Source organism: Corvus brachyrhynchos, unplaced genomic scaffold, assembly GCF_000691975.1.
Source record: "Corvus brachyrhynchos isolate BGI_N302 unplaced genomic scaffold, ASM69197v1 scaffold3, whole genome shotgun sequence".
NCBI classification, from domain to species: Eukaryota; Metazoa; Chordata; class Aves; order Passeriformes; family Corvidae; genus Corvus; species Corvus brachyrhynchos.
The window spans coordinates 5,768,872-5,794,389 of record NW_008237619.1 but is presented as its reverse complement, the minus strand read 5'-3'; the positions used below and the strand labels follow the sequence as shown (position 1 = coordinate 5,794,389).

The window sequence follows — 25,518 nt, the reverse complement described above, 5'->3', positions numbered from 1 at the left end:
AAAAATGACACAGCTTAGGGTAAAGAGCCTTACAGAGATTGGTTTGCTTTGAAATATCACGTCACTCCACTATTTCAGTTAGACAGGGCTTAATACAGGAAATGGAAATGCAGGAGCTGTGCAAAAAGGTCCATGAGTCCGTCTGGTTAAATTGTTAACTTTAGGGAGTTCTAGCAAATAAGAAGGAAACATGAAGATACCTGGAATGTAGCTTCTTCCACAGACACTTCCTAGCACTTACCACATACCTGATAAATGCAAATAGCTGGAATGGGGTGGGTTGTGGCTGATGGTCCCATAATCACTGGGTGAGACGTAGGTGAAGAGACACATGCTGTGTATATACCCTAAAAGCAGTAAGATGGCCTGTCTTAAACTGAACTCGTGGGTTACTTGCAGCAGCTGGGAAAAGAATGGTAACAACCATATTCAGCAGCTTCTGAAGATAATTTTAATATCAAATGCATTGGCATTCTCATAGCACATATGTAAGAAATCTAAAAAGGCAATCCTTTTGTGTTATAAAATCAATTTAGAAAATTGCATACATTATTTTGCTTTTTAAGTATCTAAAAAAGAACAAATCACTTGGTGATAAAACCTAACTCTACACCATAAGAAAAAGCCCAAACTGTTTTTCATAAGGGAACACTGAAAATATTATTCAATTAAGAAAGGTGTAGAGAAAGGGAACATATTTCTGCATTTTATCTTTTGTTTTACAATAAATACACAGATTATTCTTGTAAGTAATGCTGGTGTTGTGATTTAGGTGCTGAAAGACACAAACTCTGGGATGAGAGGGGAAGATGCTGGGGGGCAGGGGAAGAAGGGGTAGTGACAAACTACAGAATTAAAGTAGAAACAAAACCAAAAAACATACAGTCATTGCACAAGGCTGCTCACAGCTATACAGAAGGTAACTGTGCTCAGCAAATTGTTTTAGAATTGTCTCTCTCCCCCAGAAAGAATGCTTCCCAGTTTGAGAAACAATAAGAGAGGGGGATGGAGGAGTGTTGGATGACTGTACAAACCTGAAATAATAACTGGATTTGCCAAATGCCAGGTTTCAGAGTAGTCTTGAGGGAAGGGGCCCTGAGAATTCTGCAATGACATAAAAATGTTCATATCTTTGGGTTGCCCTCAATTTTTATTTTAACTCTCTATTGTACTTCCAGCTTTAAGAGCTCTGGTTTTGTAGACTGTTTTATGACACATGTGGTTTTGGTGGTTATCTGACACAGTCCTTCTGAAGGGTGACATGACACTTAAGTAACAGGGAACAGGACAAAGCATCCTTTTAAAACAGTCACCTTCTATCGTGCAGTGAGTACAGAAAAAAGTGCACACATCAAAATGTGATCACTGTTCAAGGAAAAACTGCATAAATACAAATTAAGACAATGATAAACTTGTGCTAGTTTATCAAAGCAAGTCTGAGTTCAAACACTCAGTATTCAGGCATCTTTACTCAATTCTCCTAAGCAAGGTACAAATCCTGTTTGCCTTATATGTAAATCATATATCTTAATGACCTTATTTTTCAGTAGAACACCTCAGACTTTTGAGATCGTTAAGCAACAGCCTGCTTGCCTTGCTAATGCAGTGATGCCTTAAGATTTGTAGGAATTATTCCCCAAAATCAGGTGAGCAGAGTTAAAAATCTACTGCCTACCCATACTGTATTGGTATGTACTTTGAGAGCAAGTTTGCTTCTCAAATCTGATAAGAAAAAAAAAAAAAACTTAAAAAAATACACTCCAGACTTTAAAGTACATCAGCAGTCACTCTCGAGCAAATATCTTCCACTCATGGAAATACACTTTTATGAAAATGCTAGGAAAGGGGAAAATAATTTAGAAAAAAATAATCAAAACTCATCAGGCTCAAATCTTGGCAGAATTTTCTGACACATGCAGATTACTTCTGTATATAATCAGAAACAAAACAAAAAATACATCTCTGAAGAGAGTCAATATTAAATCCTTAAAGTAAAACAATACATAGTATTCATTCTATCTGTATCAGCTGCAAAATCAAGAGACAATACAGGATCCAAATCCTGTCTTCAGGCCTGACCGCTACATGATGATCCATGTTTATATGGAATTATAGAGAACAGGCTCCAAAAGATGAAAGTATTTTTACATCCTTGTGGCATATACCTGTAAGCAGCTTTCATATTCCAAGTAAAGAATCAACTAGCAATCCATATGGCATTAGCTTTAACTTACATATTTACACTCTTATCTACAACCTCCTCCCTTCCCCATCCCAGCATATCAGACCACACAACACCAGTGAAAAAAAAAAATCTTTAAATAAATACATGCTGAACAAAAAGTACTCCTTGTGCCTTTTTTTTTTTGTCTTCCTTGCAAGGCAGGAAGAGACCAAACACCACTAAGCAGAGTTCCAGTTAGTTATTTTATACAGCAATGTCCTTTGCCACGACTGCCATTTATTGGATTCATTAGCTGCTGCTGCCACTCTGCTGTTGGAAGTGCAGTTGCAAGATCAGGTCTCGAATTTCTTCTCTTTTGCTTCTGATCAGCTGACGAGGGAACCAATTCTCCAGATGCAGCGGTTGTTCAAAATTAACGATGGGATTCTGGTAAGAGAAAAAGGAATATTTATGGCATGAATTTTCTAACACAACTTTCAGAAAGAATTTCAAACCCTTCCACTGCTGCTGAGATCAAGGAGGTACAAACAAGTTTCCATACAAGAATGACAGCCTTTGAAGTCAAATTCCAGTTCCTTCGTCACAATGACATATATGTGCCCTTACCAAAAGGTACCCATGGTAAACACCAAACAGGTTATCATCACTTCTCTTAAAGATACATCAGTATTAACCCATATTAAAGGCAGACTTCATGTATTTTGACAAAGTAGACATACTTTTGATATCTAAAATGCATCTGTCCCTTGTTAGTCACAAAACACATAATTACAATCACACTATAGCAAAGAATCAAGCATACAGTAGTTAAGGCATGCTGAGATTTAGTTGTCTCAGGCATGTGGTTTTTCTGTTGTGAGCTAGTCTCTCTGAAAGAAGACAACAAAAAGTAAGAATACTGATAACACTTTCAGGACATGAGAAGGGGAAAATTTGGAATGAAAGAGGATAGCAAAACGAAACAGTTGAGAGGTGCTGGCAACTTTGGCAGTTAAGATCACAACAACACATCTGATTTGCCAAAACCAATTTTGTTTCTTTTTTCCCTCCTCATTCTTTTGCCATGCTTATATTTCATCTTCTCCTTCCTTTGAATAAAGTAATATACGATAAATTGAAACAGTAAAGCAAAGAACACATCATGATTTGCAGTCTATGAGTGCAGGCATGCTCACGACAAGTTACAACCACTTTGTCCCAAGCTTTGCTTTTTCAAGAGGAGCAAGTCCTCATTGTTAGAGAATGGGCAGTTCAAAAGCTTTGGTAAGTAATTTAATTTTCCACCTACACAAGAGCTCAACCCATCTATTACAGAACCACAGAATGGCTGGGGATTTAAGGAACTTCTGGAGCTTTATGCCCCCAACCAGACCTTCCTGGCTTCCAGCACAGCACCTCTCCTCACGAGGTCACCTGTCACTCAGGTCAGGAACTCTCCAGGAAGTTGTCAAGTTAAAGTCACCCAAAGGGTCCAGGGTCTGTGAATGTGAGGCTGCTTTTACCTGTCCAAAGAGGGCCTCGTGCACTTGTTCCTCTTGATCAGGTGGCTGACAGCAGATGCCCACAGCTACCCATGGTACTCTGCTCTTTAGTCACTACCCATAACCTCTCAGATGGCTCCTCACCCAACCCTAGGCATAGATCCATGCTTTCCAGCTGACTCACATCAAGGACAGCTCTACCTCCTCGGTTCTGTGCCTGTACTTTCCAAAGAGCCTGTATCTATCCACTGTAGCCTCCTGCCAGATACATGATGCATCCCACAACATCCCCATGACCGCGAAAAGATCACAGCCCTGAAAATGCACACAGATCTCCAATCTACCCCCACACTGGGTGTACCTGTGTACAGGTGCTTTGGAATGGCAAACTGTTCTACAGCAGAAAAACCTGTTCACTGCCCAAGGCCTCACACAAGGCTTTGCATGCACAGGAATCTCAGAGAATTCAAGCCACACACGCAAGCATCAAACTAGGAGAGCCATTCACACAACAGAGCAAAGGGCAGTGTGCTGATCAGGGGCAGGAAGACTTGGGGACACCCTAGAAGACAGTGCCTGAAGCCCAGGATCTGCAGATATTTAAAGGTATGTGCTGAAAAAGAGGCTCCCTTAGCTCTTCACATTCCCTTTTAAAAATTCCCCCTCTCCCTCTCTCTGCAGAAGCTGCTGCCTGCAGACCCACTCAAAGACCAATGACAAAGTTTTAGATACTGCAAGAAGAGATGCAAAGATACTTTTGTAACATCTGTAGGGCAGGAGTGCAGACACTAAAAAGGCTGCAAATACACCCAAATAGTCAGCATGTGTCAATGTCAAAGCAACATTAAACTATGAGGTCAGAAATATTTGAGGATAGACACACATGAGAAACCAGACAGAAGGATCCCTGCCATTACTTAAGAATGGGTTTCATCTCTTTCTCAAATGGCTTTGACACTTTTGACACTGCATCACAGCCTTTTTGCATCTGGCTATTTTGCTCAGAAATAGGGTTTGTGGTTTAAGGTAATTTTGGGGGAAAGGAGAAGGTAGTTTGCATTTGTACCTGGAAAAAGCTTTCCACATACTGCAGCAAATAGACCCCACAATCACTGCTGTTATCTTGTTTAGGCACTCTGGGACACAGGTCAATCATTGTGGATTTACTGAATTCCCGGTGTGTTTTTCGTTTAGCTTCCCATTCCACTTCAAGGTACCTACAGAAGAAAGCAAACAGCTGAAATACTTGAGAAATAACTCCCAAGCTCAATGCCTTTTGGGACACTAGTCAATATTGTTCCAAGTTGGCTAAAAAGCTAAAATAGCTTTAGCCAAATTATTTCACAGAATTTGTGAAAGAAACTCATATACTATTTCCACTCTCCAATATTCTGTTGCACTCAGAGGCGTTTCTACCACACAACAAGCAACATACAAAACAAATATACATGTCATTTAAAATCAGCTACTTGTGCAGAGTTTCTACAAGCTATTAGGATACCAATATATTTTTATACCTTAACTAAAGGAATAATTTTCTTGGCCATCACATATTTCTCCTGGCTTCATTCTAAGAGGCCAGCAGCGTTTTCTCAACCTAAGCAAACCATTAAACCCCCCTTAAAACTCACCTTACAAAAAACTTCAGTTACAACTGCACCAATATAACCCTTGCAATCTAATAGTGCCCAAGGTATTTAAAGACTTGTTGAAAACCTTAACAAAGCTCTTATATAGTGATTAGGATTTATTTGTTATTAGGCTTTTCTGTTGTTCTTGTGCTTCAGTAGCAACTCACTGACCCCACGTTCAGGGCTGGCTGCTGATTTCAGAAATGGGATTGAAAACCTAAGGGTTTCCTTTTCAAAGGCAATAGTTGCCTATATTTTTCTCCTGGCTTTAGCCAGACTTGCAAAGGCTCAGGGCTTCTGCTAATCAAACATAAGGTCTGACTTAAGAGAATAAAATATATATGCATTAAGTCAGACCTTGTGGTTGGTTTCTAAAAGCCCCAAGTCCTTACAGGCATGAGAATAAAAATACATATAGAACACTTAAAACAGCTTTTGGGGGAAATGGCAACTATGGAAAGGCATCAAACATGAAACAATTCAAAGATTAAGACATTTCAGTGAAGCACACTTCCTAGGAACTGCAAGAACCTGTCGCTGTTTTACCAAGGACCGGCGAGAAATGACACAATCCAAATCCAAGGAGAAAAGGGAATTATTTTATTATTTACATGCTAGGTTATATATCTTGGTACGTGAGAGAGCATGATATGGATTGGTCCCTTGACCAGCCACCCCCTAGAGGGATTGGCTGAGGTTCTCTAACGCCCATTCAAAATATTTTTTCCAGAGTACCGAAACAAGGCCGGAAAACAAACCCAGGTACAAGAAACAGAATTAGTTTACAAAACCATCTTTCACTGTTTCTCAGCTGAAGCATAAGAAAGAAAAACTTCACAAAGTGCTTCAGCAGCTGGTTTTCTCAGCTAGCTGTATGAGAAAGAAACTTCATAAAATGCAAAGGCAGCTGGAAAATTCCTCTGCTCCTGCTTTTGAGCATCCACAATAACCTATGACTGTAGACTTTGTCATTCATTTGTTTGAGCCTGACCACTGCCCAAAACACAGCAAAAATCAACTCAAGGAAAAGAAAATGTCACAGAATCCCTGCACCAGTTTCCTTAAACTTCTGCTTTCAGGGTGTAACTGGAAATTGAAGGAATAAGAGGTTTGCTTCCCAAACTCCCCTTATCTCACAACTCCATAGCTCTCCACTGGTTTTCTGACTTTTTGTGACATCTCTCTAAACTCCATGAAACCACACTCTGGAATTTCAACCTCAGGAATAGCTCAAGGCACAGTGCACAAAAATAATACATCCCATAGAGATTTTAATAAATAAATAAATAAATAGAAGTTGCTATTTCATTCTTCCTCACAAGACATACATGGCAGGGAGGAATCTCTATTAAGGGAAAAGATGGTTTCAGAAAAATTTCTGAATCTCATATAACCCTTACATAGCATTTTGAAGAATTTACTTTTACAAGAAGGTGGTGGTATTTGGATTGCAGATCTGTGTTCCTTTCAGTGAAATGAATACCACAGAGAAAGAAAAATTGCATTTAGCTTCAGATATTTAACAATTTTTTTAAAAGTTGTTGATAGACATTAAAGTCATTAGGAGTGTGTAAAAGTACTGAAAGTTTTTAGGACGTTCTTCCAATACTTATATACTTATCACATACAAAATTGAATATGTTTTTACGCTCACTTTTCAAAATAAATACCATTCCACTACAACTCTACTGACACATCAAGCTTTTAGACAGCTTCAGTCAAGTTTCTACATTTTTGCACATAAGAGTGGATTTAATGCTAATTCTGTAAGCACCATCAAAAAAATGAACATCAGCCCCTTAGAAAACTATCATTCAAATTTCAAAATATTCATTTAAAGTGTTTTTCTACCCTTAAAAATACCTTAAGTTACTAGACTGGATGGGATAAATCCTCTCCCCACAAAAACAATACCAGAAAAAAACCGCTCTATTTTTCTTTTTTCTCCACTCTCCACTTTAAGTGTTTTTGCATTATATGTGGGTTGCAGAACACAGATAGGCTTTTCATGGAAGCCTCTGCATTATAATTGCAATTTCATTAGTCATGACTCTTCATGGATTTTCCTTTACCATTAGAAATATACACCTTTACAGAGAAAAGTATTTTGAATATGGAAATATGACCAGCAGCACCTACTGCTAAAAGGTAGAAACTGTAGTTACTTACTCTCTCAAAACCTGAGCTGTTTTCTGCACAGAACATGCTTTCAAGGAATCCAAGAAGCCTATACAAGGCCTGTATACAACAAAAACAAAAACAAGTTATTGCAGTCTTTCATTACCAACACTAGTGAAGGAAGTATTTTGTTTGCATACAGCCCACCCAAGAGTACCAATATCTTAAAAAAATGTGGTAAAAATAGACAAGTACCTACAGCTGTGGTTTTATGACAATAACTGAATTACTACAGAATTTCATAATTTAATGTTACAATATCAGAAAGAAAACAGAAACATACCTTTTACAAATCTGCTTTTTGGAATTACTTAGGGAGATCTGAGACAAAAGAAAAAATAAAAATAAATCTTAAAAAACAACCATTATAAACTCAAAGATCTTCATAAATTTAAAGGTAGTTAGAGAAGCTCTCATTTCAGAAATGTAGACTGATAAATTGATTTTAAACACAGGTGAAATCATAGCAGAGAAAATAGGAGGACAATCCTAATTCAAAATGCCTTGCACATGCTGCAGGCCATGCAGGCATCAATAACTACGGCAAAAAAAGATGATGTAAAATCACTTGGTCAAGTCTCGCAGCCTTCAGAAATTGAGTAACATGTTTTCACTGTCAATACAAAAAGGCACTTACTTTAGAAATAGCTGAATATAGAACTGAAGCAGAAGCAGCAATTTCATTGCCATCTAGTACAAAAGAACAAATTTAAAAATGTTAAGAAAATAATTCCTAAGCGAAGTATTTTTATTTTCAACTTCATGATTATTAGTATTCAAGATATGAAAGTGAAGAAGTAATTTATAAACCAGTTTTTAACCTTCCCTTCTGAATGTTGAAATAGCAGTTACCAAAGGTCTTTCCTCCTGATAAAATTCTTATTGAAACCAAATAACTTTCCAATCATCACTGATTTTACATATCTCTTCCAGTATTTTCCAGAATTCCAAACAACTTGCAGTCCTTGCTATGCATGATAATATAAGAACATACTAAATCAGTCTTGAAGTCTTAGAAATTATCTTTCACATAATTTCCCTCCTTCAAGGATTAAGATACTGTTAGAATTGTTCATGGCTTGACATAATTTTCTCCTAAGATTACATACCTTTAGAAAATGAACTTCTGTTACCATCCATCTCTTCTTCATCCTTGAGGAACAGTGAACCAGTTCTAGTGTTCTCACTCTCTGGCTCAAGTGGAGACTGCTGAGGCCAGTGAGATAATGAATTCTGATGGGGACACTCCTCATACACAGCTTTTTCTAACCACGGAAAACAGATAACTGCAATGTACCAATGTGACCTGCCCAGCAGTGGGGAGAAGGAGAAAAACACATCAAAACTCTAACATTGAGTTCTGAAAAGGTTATGAAAAGCTTTTATAATATTAAGAGCTCATGGACAACTGTTCTGTGACACACAGCCATCGTTGCATATTCTTTCATGGCATCTCATACTAATCCTCTCACTCACTTTTTACTTTGCATTGTGGCACAATAGCAAAAATAAGTATCAATTCCTTTAAAAACCCCAAGAAACCCACCACAGCAATTTATCAGTGTTTGAGCACCCATTCCACATTCCAACTAAAATCTAAAATAAAAAAAATACTAATATCTGTGATGGTGATCCCAGTTTTGAATATAGCTGAAGGTGTGGCACCTTTCCACAGCTGTTTTACATTACGTACCTTTCGATGACTATTCAGTTTTACAGGAATTTCCATGTACAGGTCAGTTATTCAACCAGGCCAAGGCACAGATTGTGGAAGTTCTACTTTTATCTATTGACACTATGAGTTGCTGTGATTTCTTTATAGAAACATTACTGAAGTGCACAGGAATCATCATAACGACACACAAATTATTCTGAAAATTACCTAACAGCAATTTTCGGTAAAAGAAAAACCAAAGGTACAAAGTTGACAGATGACAACTGAATAACCATTTTATCTTCTGAACAGACTCCAAAATTACTCATTCCACATATGTTACTACTTCAAAATCTAATCTATCATGTGCAATGATCCACCCTTACAGGCATAAATTTTTACCACCTTAATGTTCAAATATTAGAATCTTTAAATATCAGAAAAGGTGTTGAAAACACAGACTTACTCCTCATTCACAGGCACAAAGATATAATCTTTATTGAAGATATTTATATGGCGAGTCCATGTTCTTACTCTTCTGTGTCTTCTCTGTGCCGCTCTGAAAAAAAACAAGTGACAATTGTTTGGTTTTGTTCCTTTTAGTTATAAAAAGGCATAGGGATTAGTACTCCTACATCTCCCCAGCGCTTCAATGGGTTTTTCATTTACTCTAGACAGATTAAAAATAAATCAGCACCATTGAGCCCAAGTAACTAATGAGCCATTTCTGAACTACCTTAAGCTCTTCTCGAAAAAACCCACAATCATTCATAGATTTGAATGGATTTCTTGCAATTATTGTTTACTACACTAAATGCAAACCATCTAAACACTAGTCAGTGTAAATACAAGTCTATAATAATTTAAAAACATCCATGAATTAAGCTTCACAATACCACTTTTGAAGACCTATCTGAACAACCTTATCTTTTGAAGGGAAAAAGCTAAATGCTTTGCACAGGGTCTTGTGCAAACATATGCCCTCCAGTCCTGAGATTTAAATGCTGGACCACGTTTCATTTACAGCTCTACAGACAAAGCATGAGGACACAATACTACGAGAACAAGAAAAATCTGAGAAGATATTTAAGTTTAGAGTTTCAGCTTAGTCTGCACAAGTTGAAATAGAAACCAACATTTCACAGAACTTTGGTCCAATATGATCTGAAAGCAAAATTCACTCTACTCAGCAGGCATCCCTATTACCATTGTGATCCCATCCTCATCTCTGATTACGAAACAAAACTTCATTGTAGTAGGAACTGGAAAAAATGAGTGAGGAGTGGAAAACCAGGCGGGTATAGGACTCTGCATGGGCCACCACTAAGTGAAGACTTGCTGCAAACTTCCTCTGCTACATGACTGTAGAAGCACTGGGAACTTCAAAGGGGAAGGCCTGTTTACAATCTGGGAAAGCACCTAAAAAAGCAACTTTCTCAATCCAGTGCCCGAGCTGTGTGAACGAAGTAAAGCAAAGAGTCTTCAAGTAGCTACATCTGTTGAGATTAATTTCATTTACAACAGTACAGAGCCAGGTTTTTCACTAGCCATTTATCCAAAAAACCCCACTGAAACAAACAACCCAAACCATCTGTAGTCACCAGGTGAGTATCTAGGCCCAAACACAAAACTAGAATTTCCAAAACTATCTCCTAATCCAGAAAAGCTACAGTCCTTGAAACATGGTAAATTGAGGGTGTCATTCTTGTTCCTCAAGAAGATTATGGACAGTCCAGCCTTGTAAAAGGAATTGGATCAAAGCATAACAGCATTCTTATCACGAATAATTTTGTCTTCACTGCAGAACATTCCAAGTCAGAAGACAGTAAAATCAAGGAAGACGTTCTTTCGAACACAGTTACATGAATTTTCAAGACATCTTTGAGAATATTACAGAAAACTCATTTTTCTTCCCTTCAACACAGCTCTTACCCAGCAGTGACTGTCACCTAAAAAGGATGGAAGACACACACCTCTCTGTGCAGGTGGCCTCATTTGCCAGTAGAATGAAAAATCTGGGGATTTCATGGATAACAGAAGAAAAAAAAAATCACTTCAGAGAGAAACAAAAAAGCCTTCAATAAGCTGAATGATGATGCTCATTGAGGATACGCTTACTTCTCTCTGTAACAACCTGAAAGGTGTTAGTGAGGAGGGTGTTGGTCTCTTCTCCCACGTAACAAGCGACAGGACAAGAGGCAGTAGCCTCAAGTTGTGCCAGGGGAGGTTTAGATTGGCTATTATGAAAATTCCTTCACCAGAAGGTTTTCCAAGCACCGGGACAGGCCACCCATGGAAGTGTTTGAGTCACCAGGCCTGGGGATATCTTAAAGATGTGTAGATGTGGCACTTGGGGTCATGGTTTAGTGATGGACTTGGTAGTGCTGGGTAGTAATGGTTGGACTTGATGATCTTAGAGGTCTTTTCCAACCTAACAGATTCTGTGACTCTTTGAAAACAGAATGAATGTTGGTGGCTTTGCTCTCAAACATTGGTGTTGAGAAGAAACTGAAAGTGAGCTAAGAATGCTTCTACCCTTTAGCCAGTTAGCAGGAAACACAATGTGATACAGGATTCCTGGGCTGCTAATGATGTCTTTTTGGGAAACTCTCCAATTCAGTGAGCGCATGTGTTACAAACCAAATGCGTAAGCTTGGTGTACAACTAAATTTTCTTACTAAAACTTTGGTCAATAATTTATTATCAATATGTAAAATGAAATATGCAGTAAATATAAAAATATTATTGGTAGCATAACCTCTTAAAATTATGCATATCTTGCAAAACCGTGCATTTATGATAAAAATATCAAATAAATAATTGTCTGAAGTAAATACCCAGGTAAAGTTGGAAAAAGGTGGTAACATTTTCATTCTTATTCAGTATGAATCACATTGATTTTAAGGAAAAACACCAGTATGTTTAAATTGTGAGTAACAACATTTAATCACTAACCCTTTGGAAAACACCAAAAACTATTTTACATGCTGATTAGTAGATGATCTCCAGAACTTCCAAGTGGCATCAATAGATAGATAGATAGTTTCTGGTCATAATGGCATCTAAAATGAACTTACGAAACTTTGACATCCCCCTCAGGGTTTTTTTCTGTCCTTGTCAGGCACTTGTAGAAGAAGCTGCTAAAAATGTGCGTACGGTCAGCAACATGTTTTGGTGCCTTCTCCAATAATAGATACCTACCAAAGAAAAAACCAAGAAAATTATTAAATTCTTGTTCTAGAAAGTACCATTACTGCTAAAAAAAAAGGCAGTTATTTTAATGACTTATCATATTTGGGTTATGCTTAGTATCAGTTGCTTTCACAGACACTAATCACGCCAAAATTTTCTCTCTATTTTAACTATTCACATGGGTGCACATCATCAGAGCATGTAACAGCCAAGCAGCTACTAAGAATGCAGTTATTTTTTGTCCCTGATTTGTTCTCCAGTATTCAAGCTTCTGAATCTATTTTGAAAGTTAGGTACCTACAATTACCCTTACAATTAAGAGAGACTTGAAAACTTAACCAAGTATAAACCTATGGAATGCTATACTTGTGCATAATCAAAAAGCATGGAACAGGTCAGTTAAACTGACCATTTCACTTTTACATGTTATCCATGTGAGAGCTAAGTACTTATTATTTCACTGCTGATAATTTTATTATAAAATCAGCTTCAGTATTTATGCTGTCATTCTAGAAGCCCAAAGCACTCACAATTGCAGTTATCCTACACAACATGCTTCTAGCTTCACCTGATGACTTGGGTAACACAGTCACACATGATACAGCTTGCAACAGAATGAAAACTGAGAATGTGGGAAGTCTAACAAACTTTAAAAGCAGAAGGATTTCTACCACAACTGCATTAAATTCTTTTATTTAAATCTTCCTTCTCTGTTGAGAAGCTACAGCTCTTCAGGGGACCATGATGTATTATTTAGTTCTAGTTTAGAGCAAAATACAAGAGGCTTCGCTGGAAAAACCCATTGAAGCACTGTTACACGTTTCCTTTTCCAATCTTCTAGACAAGCCTTCCTATTGCTCACAGTTCCTGCATCCATCCAGATGCCAAATAAAATGCAATTCCTGCTTAGCTTCAAAAGAACTGGAATTCTTCTTATGTCTAAGTCAGCAGAGTGAAAACAAACCACAACTTTAGGGACTGGTGGCCACAAAGCCAGTTCTTGAAAAATTGCTTTCACAAGCAACTTTAGCAGGATGGCTTGGAGTAGCTAAGCCAAGCACAACCTCCTCAAGATGTATCAACTGTGTTCCTTTCTGCAGATCTCCATCAGAAGAATACCTGAAATTGCACAGAACAGCAGAGGATGCTCCACTTCAGGCAAACTTAGTAAATAAAATACTACTACAGATCCTCTACTTTTTTCAACTGCCTACTTAACACTTTCTGTTCTGTAAGGTCACCAAGAAGCTTTTTTCCTCCAGTTATTCTGTCTAGATTTTATCACAGCCCTTTTAGAGGGACAAAACCAATGAAACTAAAACAAATGAAACTGCTAAAAAAACTTTTTAAAAACATGAAACTTTTAAAAAAGCCTTTAAGAAAAAGTCCAATGCATCCCATTGTTACTTCTAAAATTGTTGTACTGTATTTAGTGATTAACATTTTCAGTAACATTCAAGTCCACATCACGCCCCAGAGAGTGTGAAGGGTACAAGAAGGGCTGAGATTACTTACTTAAGATAGAAATCAATTATGACATCATTGAGAAACTCTCCATATTCTAAGCACTCTAGGTCTTCTCTTGTGACTCCCAGTCCTCCTTTTGCAGGTGGGGGTGGATAAACAATTAAACTAGAAAACAGAAATCATGTCGTAGCAGTGACAAACTGTTTTACATGACATTGTTCTGAGTATGGCTGTTTTATATGTAGAAGATTTTCTAGAAAACCTGTGAAAAGCTATAGTTCTCAAAACTTTACCATTTCCTCCTCCAACAGTTAGGTGTTAGACCCCAATGCACGTTGAAACTTTGATAAAAACTTTTGAAAAGCAGATTATTTTTTACCTTCATCTTGTTTTTCTATTTTTGATCAAAGTATTTGACAAATGGCTATATAAAATGTGCAGAAATACGAGACGACAAATGGTTATAAAAAGATTGAGTGTGACAGAACAGTAAAAGAAAACATTATTCAGATTTTATAAAAGAATCAGCTTAAGTTAGTAAGTTTTGCTAACATAGACTTAAATGGATACTCACAGAACCCAAGAGATCCCCACCCTCCCCATTGATGCACCCATGATATGACCTTGTAGTCACAGATCAGATGTGCTCTAATTTCTGTGAGACTGTCATTCTATAACACATCCATTTTGTCTTTTAACAGGTAGCTACACTGATATTTGCTGATGTTTTAGATTTGAAGAGTGACTTTCATACAACACTTTCAAATCAACTAGAGAATGGCAGTTAAGTGAGGGCTTTTATTCCAGTAATTCATTTATTCAATTTCTTATATCTTCCCTTTCTCTATATGAAATACACTTACTTCTTAACTGCTCCTGTTTCTCTTACTTCTTTCCATTCTTCATTCAGTGCAGAGGACAAAGATATAGAATAGCAACCACTATTCTGCTTATTTGCAAGGGCATAACTGGGCCTGATCACTTTTAGCTTTGACTCCTACCAGAGAAAAACACAAACAATAGTAAAAAGCATTATACAGCTTGATAGGGAAAGCACAACACACAAAACCCATGCCTAAAGCCCACAGGAGTACCCTGCATCACTAAAGAGGATTCTTGCTGAAGATCCAAAGTAGAAACTTTGGTATTTGGGCAAACGTGTCATTGCTCAGACAACTAAAAAGTTATGGATCTTTAAAAAAATGATGACAGATCATGATCTCTCTCTAAAACTGTTCAAACATTATTTAGCCAAGTGTCTTAGAAATGGTTTTGGAGAAGAAACATGACCTGAAAGGCTGGAGACAAGTATCAGACTGTCTTACCAGGAGCTGTATATGCTTGGAAGCTTTGAAAATCTAGTCCTTTGCCTAAAAACAATACAGATTTGAGCTGGCTGGCTTCCTTTTAAAGTCCCCACTTTCATGGGCCTGATTGATCTGCTGTCTCTTGGCTTTTTACTGGTAGGAACAAAGATGCAATTTCTGAAGTGACAACGATGTGGGGCTGGGTTTAGACATTTACTCAAGAGATTAAACCAAGACAACACATTAACTTGCGCAGACTCATCTCCCCAGCAGTCTGAGGAATAATTCAGCATTCTCAAGCTGTGGAGACCCCACAAGTACACGGTGGTGCAAGAGGTGTCCGGAGGGCCACCTACACAGCTCCTCCTCTGCTGCACTTCCAGCTCTATCCAAAAGATGGTGCCGTTGCTCATTACTTGATGAACTTCCTGCTTGCTGCCCTAGAGACACCACAAGGGCAGAACACTCCTGTGGTTCTAAGTTTACACAACCATGAATTTATCTAAAGCATTGATACTTGTCACTTACTGATGAGGTCTACAAACTATCCCTCTGTGGACATAATCTAGCTGACTGCAAATTTTTGACTGATAATTTTGAGGTATGAGTTAAGAAAGAAGGTTGACCTAAAATTTACTAGAATGTGTGAATGCTAACCAGTGGTGATGAATGAAGCAACAGCTACGCACTGACCTGAATTACAGGCTCATAGGCATCTGAGGTATTCTCTTTTGGCATGTATTGTTTTAGTAGATCCTTATTGTAAGTTATGAAAGAGCTTTCTTCAGGAGAAAGATCCTTAAATAATGGTAATGCTTGTTTCAAAGACAAAAACTCAGCAAGATCTGGTGCTCTGTTCCTCTTGCTCACACCTGTAATCAATTCAGTCAGTCTGTCTTCTTCCCATTCTGTGAGTGGTTGAGATAGCTCAAAAAATACAAATTCACTGGATTTGGCTGAAAAAAGGAAAGAATGGATAATAGTAACTATTAGATTATGTGATAGAAACTTGTCTGAACACCCAAAAAGGAACTTAGAGAGACAGTGGCATGAAGGGAAGCCCAAACAATGCCTGGCCAGGTTCATCACTGGGGCCATCAGCCCACAAAAGTCCCACTTTCACAGACCCACTTTCACAGAGGAGCACAGCAAAATGGCAAGTAGGAACCCAAATTAAGGGCTGAGGAAGAGACACACAATCTGGGCCCTTCCCAGGGCTGTCCCAAGAGAGTCTCAGCCCAAGGGTCCAGACCCAAAACCCAGCAAGATGAGTCTTACTTGAGGTGTACAGCACACATGATGGGATGCAGGGGAAGAGTATTTTGGGATTACACAGGACTTAATAGAGGTTGTTTAAGGAAAAGACCTAAGGGCAGCAAAGAGAGACATTCAGATAATTCAGGGAAGAAGTAGTGTGGGAAAAAGAGAGGGCTAAGGGCATAAGAAGGACCAGTCACATCTAAGTACCTTGCTGGTCAATGCACTTATCTGGCCATGCCATGAGCATGTACAAGCACAGCCTATCCTGTCTTCTTATTAAAGTCCTTTCTAACTCTCCCCACTGAGGAACTCCTCTGACCCCTCTCAGGCTGTCAGATCCATCATTATATATTTTCTTCTAATATTAACACACCAAGGCAGCAGAGCAGAATCATAGTAACCATTTCCACAATCTGCAAAACCATCACTGATTTTTTCAATGTCTCTAAAAACATGTCAAAACATTTACATTACTAGGTAAAATTAAAAGGTGTAGAACAGTCAAAGATAGAAATTTAATAAAAACTCCTAAAGGTTTCTCCAACGAGAATGTAACCAAGGCAAATAAACCTAAGATTAAAAGAGTCCTTGCATCTTCATACTCATTCCACTCGTTTCACTGGGAACTATGTCTACAGAAGGTACCAGTAACTTCAATAACTTGCATCAACTAAAGGTAGCTCTCTGCTAAAATTTCATTCAGTATTTTGCTTCAAACTACTTGTACTCCTTATGTAAAGGTACCATTACTTATAATTTTTCTTCATACAGGTGGAGACTGTACAGGGAATAGATACTATTAAACATCACACAGACAATGCTGACAATCACCTTTTTAGTAGATGCTACTTGCAACAATTTTGCTTATTTAAAAACCTTGTATGATTGTGCCACTCTGAATATATGAGCCAAAATTATGCTCTGTTTTACAGAGCTTCGTGCTAGAAAATCAAATACAGTGAGTCCATAATACCCTAAGACTAAATAGCCCATTTGGCCTTTAGTGGAAATTTTCTTCAATAATAACGCAGTGGCCCACTGCAGTCTTGTCAAAGGTCAACTCAATCTTTACTTGCCAAGCATATACCATGCTCAAGAGTAAGGATATTTACAACATCCATATATGTTAAAGGGAAAGATGCTTTGTACACAAGTCTAGTTTCAGAAGGCCTTCTGACAGAGACTACAATTAAATTGTGTTTTGAGGGGTTTTTATCAAATAGCAGTGGTTTTGAATCACACCATATTAGGTTTCTTTCTTCCAAATATAAGCACAGTGAGGCATTTTAGAAATGCAAAAGTAACCAACTTATCTACACTGGTATAGCCCCACCTTGAGTATACGTGTGCAATTTTGGGCACCACAATATAAAAAAGACATTAAGCTATTAGAGAGCATCCAGAGGAGGACCACAAAGATGGTGAAGGGCCTTGAGGGGAAGTCATACAAGAAGCAGCTGAGGTCACTTGGCTTGTTTCATCTGGAGAAGAGGAAACTGAGGGGAGAACTCATTGCAGTCTACAACTTCCTCATGAGGGGAAGCAGAGGGGCAGGCATTGGTCTTTCCTCTGTCATGACCAGTGGCAGGACCTGAGGGAATGGCCTGAAGCTGAGCCAGGGGAGATTTAGGTTGGATATTAGGAAAAGGTTCTTCCCCCCCCAGAGGGTGGTTGGGCACTGGAACAGGCTCCCCAGGAAGTGGTCACAGCACCAAGCCTGGAAGAGTTCAAGGAGCATTTGGACAATGCTGTCAGGCATATGGTGTGATTCTTGGGGGTGGTGCTGTGCAGGGCTGGGAGTTGGACTTGATGATCCTTCGAACTCAGCTTATTTTCTGATTCTGTGATCTTTAAAATGCTATAGGCTTTCCTCTGCGCTCAAAAAACACAGCCATAAAACAACCACTTTACTGACATGCCATATATTAGATCTTTTCATTGCACTCAATTACTCACATGGCTTGCTGATAACTAATTTTCCCAACTGGGTTTCAATCTTTTCTACATAATCCTCAGACAACCAAAGAAAAATAATCGTTGAAGAACAGCCACCATCAGTTTTCCACCAGCCAAATCTTCTCAGATCTAGGGTATTCACTGTCAGCTGAATGCTCTTAAGCGACACTACAGAAAACAGAATTCAAAAGAACCATACTCTTAACAGCCATAGATAAAGTCATACATGTTACAGTAATTACATGCTGAGAGGTATGACAGAGTGTGTTAACATAGTACTTATAGATTTTATTCCTTGCATTGCATAAAATACTGAGAATTCAATATTAAAGTCAGTTACATCAAACTGTGTAAAACAAAGTCACCAAATTGTAACACAAAAATCTAAACACCTGCATGCAGGATTCCTCCTGAAAAAAGTTGGGTTTTTTCCTCAAAATAACCACAGTTAGTACCTACAAATATGGAAAAAAGAATACTACAAATCATTAATTCCTATTTGCTTTCAGTCAACTCAACTCAGAACTGCTCAAACCCTTTCCTACCACACATCATCTTTGGGAATCAACTGAATGCAAATCTATAGTTATATTCCTCTTAGCTTTAGTCTACTCATACATTTTGTAAACCTAAGGATCTAAAACCCTAATCTGAAAAGCTGAATATTTCACCTCAAAAACATGCATAGTCATATCTACTACAGTTCAACACCATGGGAGGCAAGCCATTAAAATGACAATTCATGTTAAAAGTACAAGAAGCTGCTAAGTTATTAATGCTTACACTATAGACACTAGAACTTTTATTTATTGAAAAACATAAATAATTAAAAACTATCTAATGTCTTTGTGAAAGTAAGATTATAAATTATTCATAACAGAAATACATACTTAGCATTCTAATGCCATACTTTACAGATACAGTTAAGAGAAGGCTAAAGAAAAGAAAATTCTCTTACCCTGAAATGGGATCACAATATTCTTCATTGTAAACTGAAATAAGATTAAAAAATATATACATTAGTTTGCATTTTACAAATTGAGTAAAACAATATATGGATTTTTAAATATCTGCACATCTTTCCTTATAGTGAAATAAACTGAAAATAACATAGTAGAATCATTCAGGTTGGAGAACACCATTAAGCTCAAGTCAAATATGCTTAGCTTGAGACTTCATATTGCCTATTTCACCTAAAACAACATTCCTAAAGACATTGCAGAACCTAAAGGACAGCAAGTAACTTTCAGAGATGCAATGTACTGAGAAATAAGCACAAAGCTGCAGAACTGCCTACAGGCTCCTTAAAAAGGAGAGAAAAGATGAGCACTCAGGACAGAAGGAGCTAAAGCAACCTCTGAGAAGCCATCAGATGCACTGCATGAAGTCAGGACATGATAGAAATGGTTCAACACTGGGGTGCTACTTTACATCAACCTTCGAATTAAAAGCCTTTCAAGATTCCACTTGCACTGCTGCTATGTTAAAGAGATTTTGCTAAACAAAGAGAGCTTTATTGTCACTTTGACAAAAGGTTATATACATTAACACAGGAGGTTTCCCCTGTGTTACCACTAAGGAAAATTTCTACTTTACACCTAAGAGCATTGATCCTAAAATTATTTCAACTCATCTTTCAAATTATTTTTGCCTATTAATTTAGGAAATTTCCATGAAATGTTTTTGGAACTGCTGTTTTGTGAGAAGCTGAAATTGATATTACAATCCAAGACTTCAAAATGTCTTGCTGAAGGCAAAAGAAGATAGGTTCAAACATTTCTTTTTCAGTTGCAATACATAGAGAATGAACCTGGTCAAAAACCTGTTGAAACTCCTGGGAGCTGGTGCTCCATTTAAAGCACATCTTCACTTATGTTTCTACACCCTGTGAGCACATTGTCTATACACTAATGCTTTTAGTATTGTTTTTATGCTCTTTGAAGCCACAAAGTAAGCAATTTTCTGTTTAAAGGCAAGAGCATGGTATATATCTTAACTCTGGTCATTATGGACTACTTTATTAGAACATGGTTACTATTTCTGAGAAAAGTAATTAGTCTTTAAGTGAAATTAATTGGCCACTAACATGGCCATTTTTTTCTGTTAGAATTCAATAAAAACTTTCTCAGTATGACTTGTGTTACAGTACAGCATTTATGCAGAACCTTTACACATGAAAACTGAGGCCACAGCAAATCACAGTTAGCTTTTCTACTGACAGCAATCCAAATGTACAAGGCAATGGACCACACACTCCATTGTTTAGCCAAAGGAATTCAATGCAACAATAATAAAAACTCTGTGCTTCCACACTAAGTACCACTGACTTTGTTTAACTAGAATTTTTAAATATTCACAAAATACCATAATAGAACAACTTACCCTAGCAGGACCTGTTGATAAACACTTAAATTTCCCAATGTGTAGTCTATCAAATTCAACATCCAGCACCAGGTTCATCTGCTTTCTAGGTGTGCTTCCCGAAGGCAAGCTGAGAGGACATTTATCTTCAACTGACTCTGTTAAAAACTGGAAAAAAAGTGTATTTGCTACAGGACTAGTTAGATACACCCCTCCTGTAACCTCAGGAATATTTTTCTTCATGCTTGTAAGAACTGACTCCCAAAGCCAGCTTCCACATAAAGAATGCATATGGAAAAGCTCTAAGTGTTATTACATCCATTACTGACAATTTCTTTAAGGGTCTAACAGTACCTTGCTACACCTCCATTACCAAGACATGATCTGTGCTCTTGACTTGGTTCTAAATTAGTAAAAACTCAAACAACAGAGCAATGAAATAATACCCTTCTTTTCATATCAAAGCTTCAGGATCCAATTCAATGCTTATGATTGAATTAATTCACCTATGAGAAGAGGCAGCAATGGCTCTTCTGACTTGTTTCAGGATTACAGAGATAACCCAGATCCAGGTCAAAGCAAGCAGCCAAAATCTAATCAAATCCAAAATGGGGCAACGACCTTTATGGCTACTTTTAGATTCAAGTTCTATAGCTAGCCAGACAGGAAAGGGAGCTTTACCCTATCTCTGTCTGCAGTCAACAAAGATCCTTGAACGTCTATATGCACTGAATTACAACAGAGGATTGGATGACAAAAAAACCTATGATCAACGTAAAACATGGTGTGAAAACAAATTTTTCCACAGATGTATCTTCATCATGTCTGTTTCTAGCTCACATTACTATTTGATCCTTCCTGTTTTCTGATATTAAACACTTCCAAAAGTTTATTTTTAAAATAGGAAATACACTGTGTGTTGCAAAAACACCCAAGCTTCACAACCACAGATATTCTCTGAAGATGTCCAGAATTCTATCTCTGAAATAAATTACTGCAACTTCTGCTTGTGGCTGGGACCATAATAAACAATCATTTTCTATAACACACATTACAGAAGTAAATTAAAGGCTTGGCATAACAATACATAGGCCAAAAACTGGAGTACCTGCTCTGTGTGACTTTTCATCTTGTCTTCTAATTGCTTGCCTGAGAAACAGAAGTCAGACTGCTGGCCTGTTTCTTTATTTTCAGTGATATTATCCTGCATCAGCTCTGTGCATTGTGGTTCAGGAGGTCCATCTTCATCATCACTGGAAAGGACGACTAAAAAGGAAAAAACAAGGAGACATATACTACAAATTAAAGACAGGAGAGTATTTCATTCCCTGTGGATTTCAGACAAGTAAAGAATTCTCTCTTGCAGTATGTGATATTAAAGTACACTGCTCAAAACAGCCAAGATCTGCGTCCATGGAATTGTATGCAACAAGCACTGCTTTGCATCTTTATGAACCCCTTTTATCCCAGATCCTCAAAATTATTTGGCTACTAAATGAAACAGGACACAGCACAGCTGCTTCAAAGAAGAGAATAATTTTTCTCAGTTTTAGCATCATTAAAAAGTAAAAGCTCAGTTTTTCCATAGCCACAAAATCAGCTGAAAAAAGAGGATTGAATTTTGAGAATCTTGCTGTCTATCCTGTTTCCCAGGTACAAGACCCTGACAGCAGCCACTGTTCTCTAACCTGTACAATGCATTAGAAGCAACATGATGCCAGTCTTCAATCTTTTGTTGCATTTGTCTCAACTAGCCAGTTACAGTCGAGTTCTCCTAGTGCCTAAGTGTACCACCAGTAATTGTCATCAGCACAGACATAGTACATACTTGGGTCAATGGAAACAAGTTGCTGATTACCCCTGCAGATTCTGTTCCGCAGCTTGCTCAGGTACTCAGATTTGTCCATCTTTAATTTCCTGATCGTACTAATTTGTGCTGAAATCACATCCTCACTGGTGGCAGAAAGCTGCTTCTTTGACAAATTTCTCAGAGGAGACTCAGAGCCAGATTCCTCTGTGCAGCTGTGAGCAGCCCTTAAGTGGTTGTGGGTGGAAGTATCTTTAGAGTCTCTCTCTGCTGGACAATCTGGCACCAGAATAGTATTAGATCTGTGATCTTGTCCATCCTCACAGGGTATTCTGCTGCCAGGAGACTGAGTTGAACCCAAATTTTGTTCTTCCTAGAAACAGGAATCAGAGACAGGATATAAGTTTATTTCTTGACACTTCCAGATGGTTCAGATCAGTGATCACTGATATCTAGGTGCGTGCTAGAAAAAATAATTATAGCTTAACACAGTGACATTTAATGCTCAATTCAGGATAATTTCTCCCTCCTCATATTCCAAACATTATTATTACATAAAGGCACGAGGGACAACCTTTAAAAGGCTAGAATGACCCCCATTCAAATTGAATAAGGAACTATTTCTGATTTTTAGCAGCTCTGTCAGTGTCAGACATGGAGAGACCAGTAATCAGTGTTCTCTTCTTTACTTTACAGAAGTGTGGCTTGGTCAGCTAAGTTTAGCAGGTTCAGTAACTGCCTGTCTCTGTAGGGTTTAAATCAGAAGGTTACAGAGATGCCTTTACTGTATTCAAATGCTTGAATATAAATCACACTTTGTACTTGACTGATTCCCTCAGTCTTTTATGTGTTGGGGTTTTTTTCAAATACTAATGATGGATAAGAAGAAAACTTTAGGGAAAAGTACAATAGACTAAGGAGGAATGAAAAAGATGACATCTGCAAGATTTCAATAATCTCAGGTATACTTTGCAGTTTTGCTATTAAAGTCCCTAATTCTAGAACATCTGTGAAAGAAGCTTCACTTACGTAGCTAAATGCCTTATTTTCAAAATTGTTTTAATCCATGCTCCTGTCTGAAGGAAACACTGTCATTCATCTTTCACAACCTTTCTGCTACAATAAGCATATTGTGATGATGGAGACAGAAGCATATTTACTCACTTTTTGTGGTGCATCACTGAACTACTCTCCCTCAACAGGCAATACCTGCTAATATACCTGTATAATAAACCCTGTTTATTAGCATAATCCTTTTATTTGGGATGTTGCTACTGCTGCTACTGAAGTGTATGTGAAGGTGTGCACACAAACACATACTTTAAAATTAAGTGCAACTTACAGAGAGTACAAGTGACTTTTCTGGAATGTGTGCATTACAATCATCAGAAATATGGCCACTATATCTTCTTTTCCTTTTCTCAGAATCAAAAGAGCCTGATTCCTTCTGACTCAGAGTAGTGCTATTCATGTGTCTGCTCCTCTTCTCCAGTTCACCACAGTGCTTGTTTTCTGTGTAAAGAAAAAAAAAAAAGTAATGTATTGTCCTTAAAAACCTATACATTTCTTCATATCATTTATGTCTTATATAAAATGCATGGAAGCAAGTATCCTCCACAGTAAGTTCTTTCCTTTTTTAATTGTATGTGGCTGCCAAAACATATTCCCTAAAATTACTGTTATTTTTGCATAATTAGTTAAGGGTATAACCAAATTCATAGCTCCCTTCCAAGCAAGAATTAGCACTTTATACTCCACAGTCTTTCTTCAATCTTCTGCCAAATGCAATATTCTCAATTTCCTGTTCTAATCTGCAAATATTAGTAACCAGTATAAAAAGACAGCACATTATGCCTGAAGACTGAGCGTAGGGGTCATAATTCTTCAGCAGTGAAATCAAATATTGTCTAGCATGAACATTTTAGCAGGGTTCACAAACCATTTGAGCATTCTTAACAGATTACATCCTTTATTATAAGACTTTTTAGAAAAATCAAGATTATAACAGTGCAGTGAGGCTGCACTCAGTTTCATTTTTCTTCCACAGATTTGGTTCACCATAGCTTTATCCCTGTTTAAAACCGGGCATTTGATATATTATTACTGTACCTGTAAAAAACTGCATTTTGAAGAAACACATACGCTGTGAGCAACAACCTAATTTATTTCTGTGCTCTTCTCATAATAGTAGAGTATGTCCCAACACTCTCCAAAAACTGCCAGATGACTGCTCACTACAAACCTTTCCTCTGCAGTTCTCGTCTTCTAAAAGTGACAGCATTAGTTTTTTCTGGTTCCTTAGAAGTCTTGGTCAATTTACACAGGTCATCATCTGTCTTTCTCAGGCAACGTTCAGACCTGTAAATAATATTAACTATGACTTATCTTTAATTTTGTAAAAATACTGAATAAAAATCCCAACAGAAACAAGAGCCGGTCAGACTACAAACTTCTGCCTCTCCCATAAACATGTGGACCTTGGCAAATGAAACACAAATTAATTCAGTCCAGTTGTGGAACTACACAGAGACTCCAATATTATTAATTAAACAGACACTTCTAAAAAGCACAGTATGAGAATCTGACATGCTTGAGATCAGACACTGAAACATTATTTTGCTGTAAAAAAGCAACAAGAACACATTAAAAAAAAAAAAAGAACAGTCAGTTAACTATCCTTGCCTTTGTAATGAATATGGTGGGAATGTAGTATATTTTTAATTTAGATTCAGAACTGCTAGTAGAATCCATTGAGTAAGATCCTGCAATGCGAAATTATTTGAAATAGAAATTCCTGCTCAAAAGGGCCTGAAACAGTAACTTTAAAGGAGGTGGAGAGGGATGGGACATAGAAAGAAAGAAAGAAAAAAAGAAACAGAAAAGGATTACAGTACTTAATCCAAATAGATTTTGTGTTCATAGTTTTATAATGTGGTTAACTCAGAATGTTTCAGTCTCAAATTTTCAAAGAGCTAAGTGATCATCACAGTGTCTGACATCACTGACAGCCAAGCTTCAACTCATAAAAGTCATCACCCG

The 25,518-nt window shown here is 37.6% G+C and overlaps 1 protein-coding gene across 7 annotated transcripts in view; it reads right to left on the bottom strand.

Moving 5' to 3' along the window:
* Window positions 1-428: 428 nt before the first annotated feature.
* SENP7 (SUMO1/sentrin specific peptidase 7) overlaps window positions 429-25,518 on the bottom strand; it is a 43,521-nt gene continuing 18,431 nt past the window's right edge. For 6 of the 7 annotated variants that reach the window (XM_017731853.1, XM_008631721.2, XM_017731855.1 and 3 more), the window contains 18 exons: window positions 24,722-24,837; window positions 23,822-23,991; window positions 22,501-22,852; window positions 21,781-21,938; window positions 20,694-20,840; window positions 19,270-19,303; window positions 18,312-18,479; window positions 15,789-16,051; window positions 14,652-14,785; window positions 13,837-13,953; window positions 12,207-12,326; window positions 9,596-9,688; window positions 8,585-8,781; window positions 8,113-8,165; window positions 7,759-7,796; window positions 7,467-7,535; window positions 4,733-4,883; window positions 429-2,611 (listed from right to left, as the gene is read on the bottom strand). In XM_017731853.1, coding sequence (XP_017587342.1) covers window positions 2,474-2,611; window positions 4,733-4,883; window positions 7,467-7,535; window positions 7,759-7,796; window positions 8,113-8,165; window positions 8,585-8,781; window positions 9,596-9,688; window positions 12,207-12,326; window positions 13,837-13,953; window positions 14,652-14,785; window positions 15,789-16,051; window positions 18,312-18,479; window positions 19,270-19,303; window positions 20,694-20,840; window positions 21,781-21,938; window positions 22,501-22,852; window positions 23,822-23,991; window positions 24,722-24,837 — 2,518 coding nt within the window. In that variant the 3' untranslated portion in view covers window positions 429-2,473. The remainder of the gene's footprint in view (window positions 2,612-4,732; window positions 4,884-7,466; window positions 7,536-7,758; window positions 7,797-8,112; window positions 8,166-8,584; window positions 8,782-9,595; window positions 9,689-12,206; window positions 12,327-13,836; window positions 13,954-14,651; window positions 14,786-15,788; window positions 16,052-18,311; window positions 18,480-19,269; window positions 19,304-20,693; window positions 20,841-21,780; window positions 21,939-22,500; window positions 22,853-23,821; window positions 23,992-24,721; window positions 24,838-25,518) is intronic. The other variant, XM_017731852.1, reaches the window with a different exon arrangement.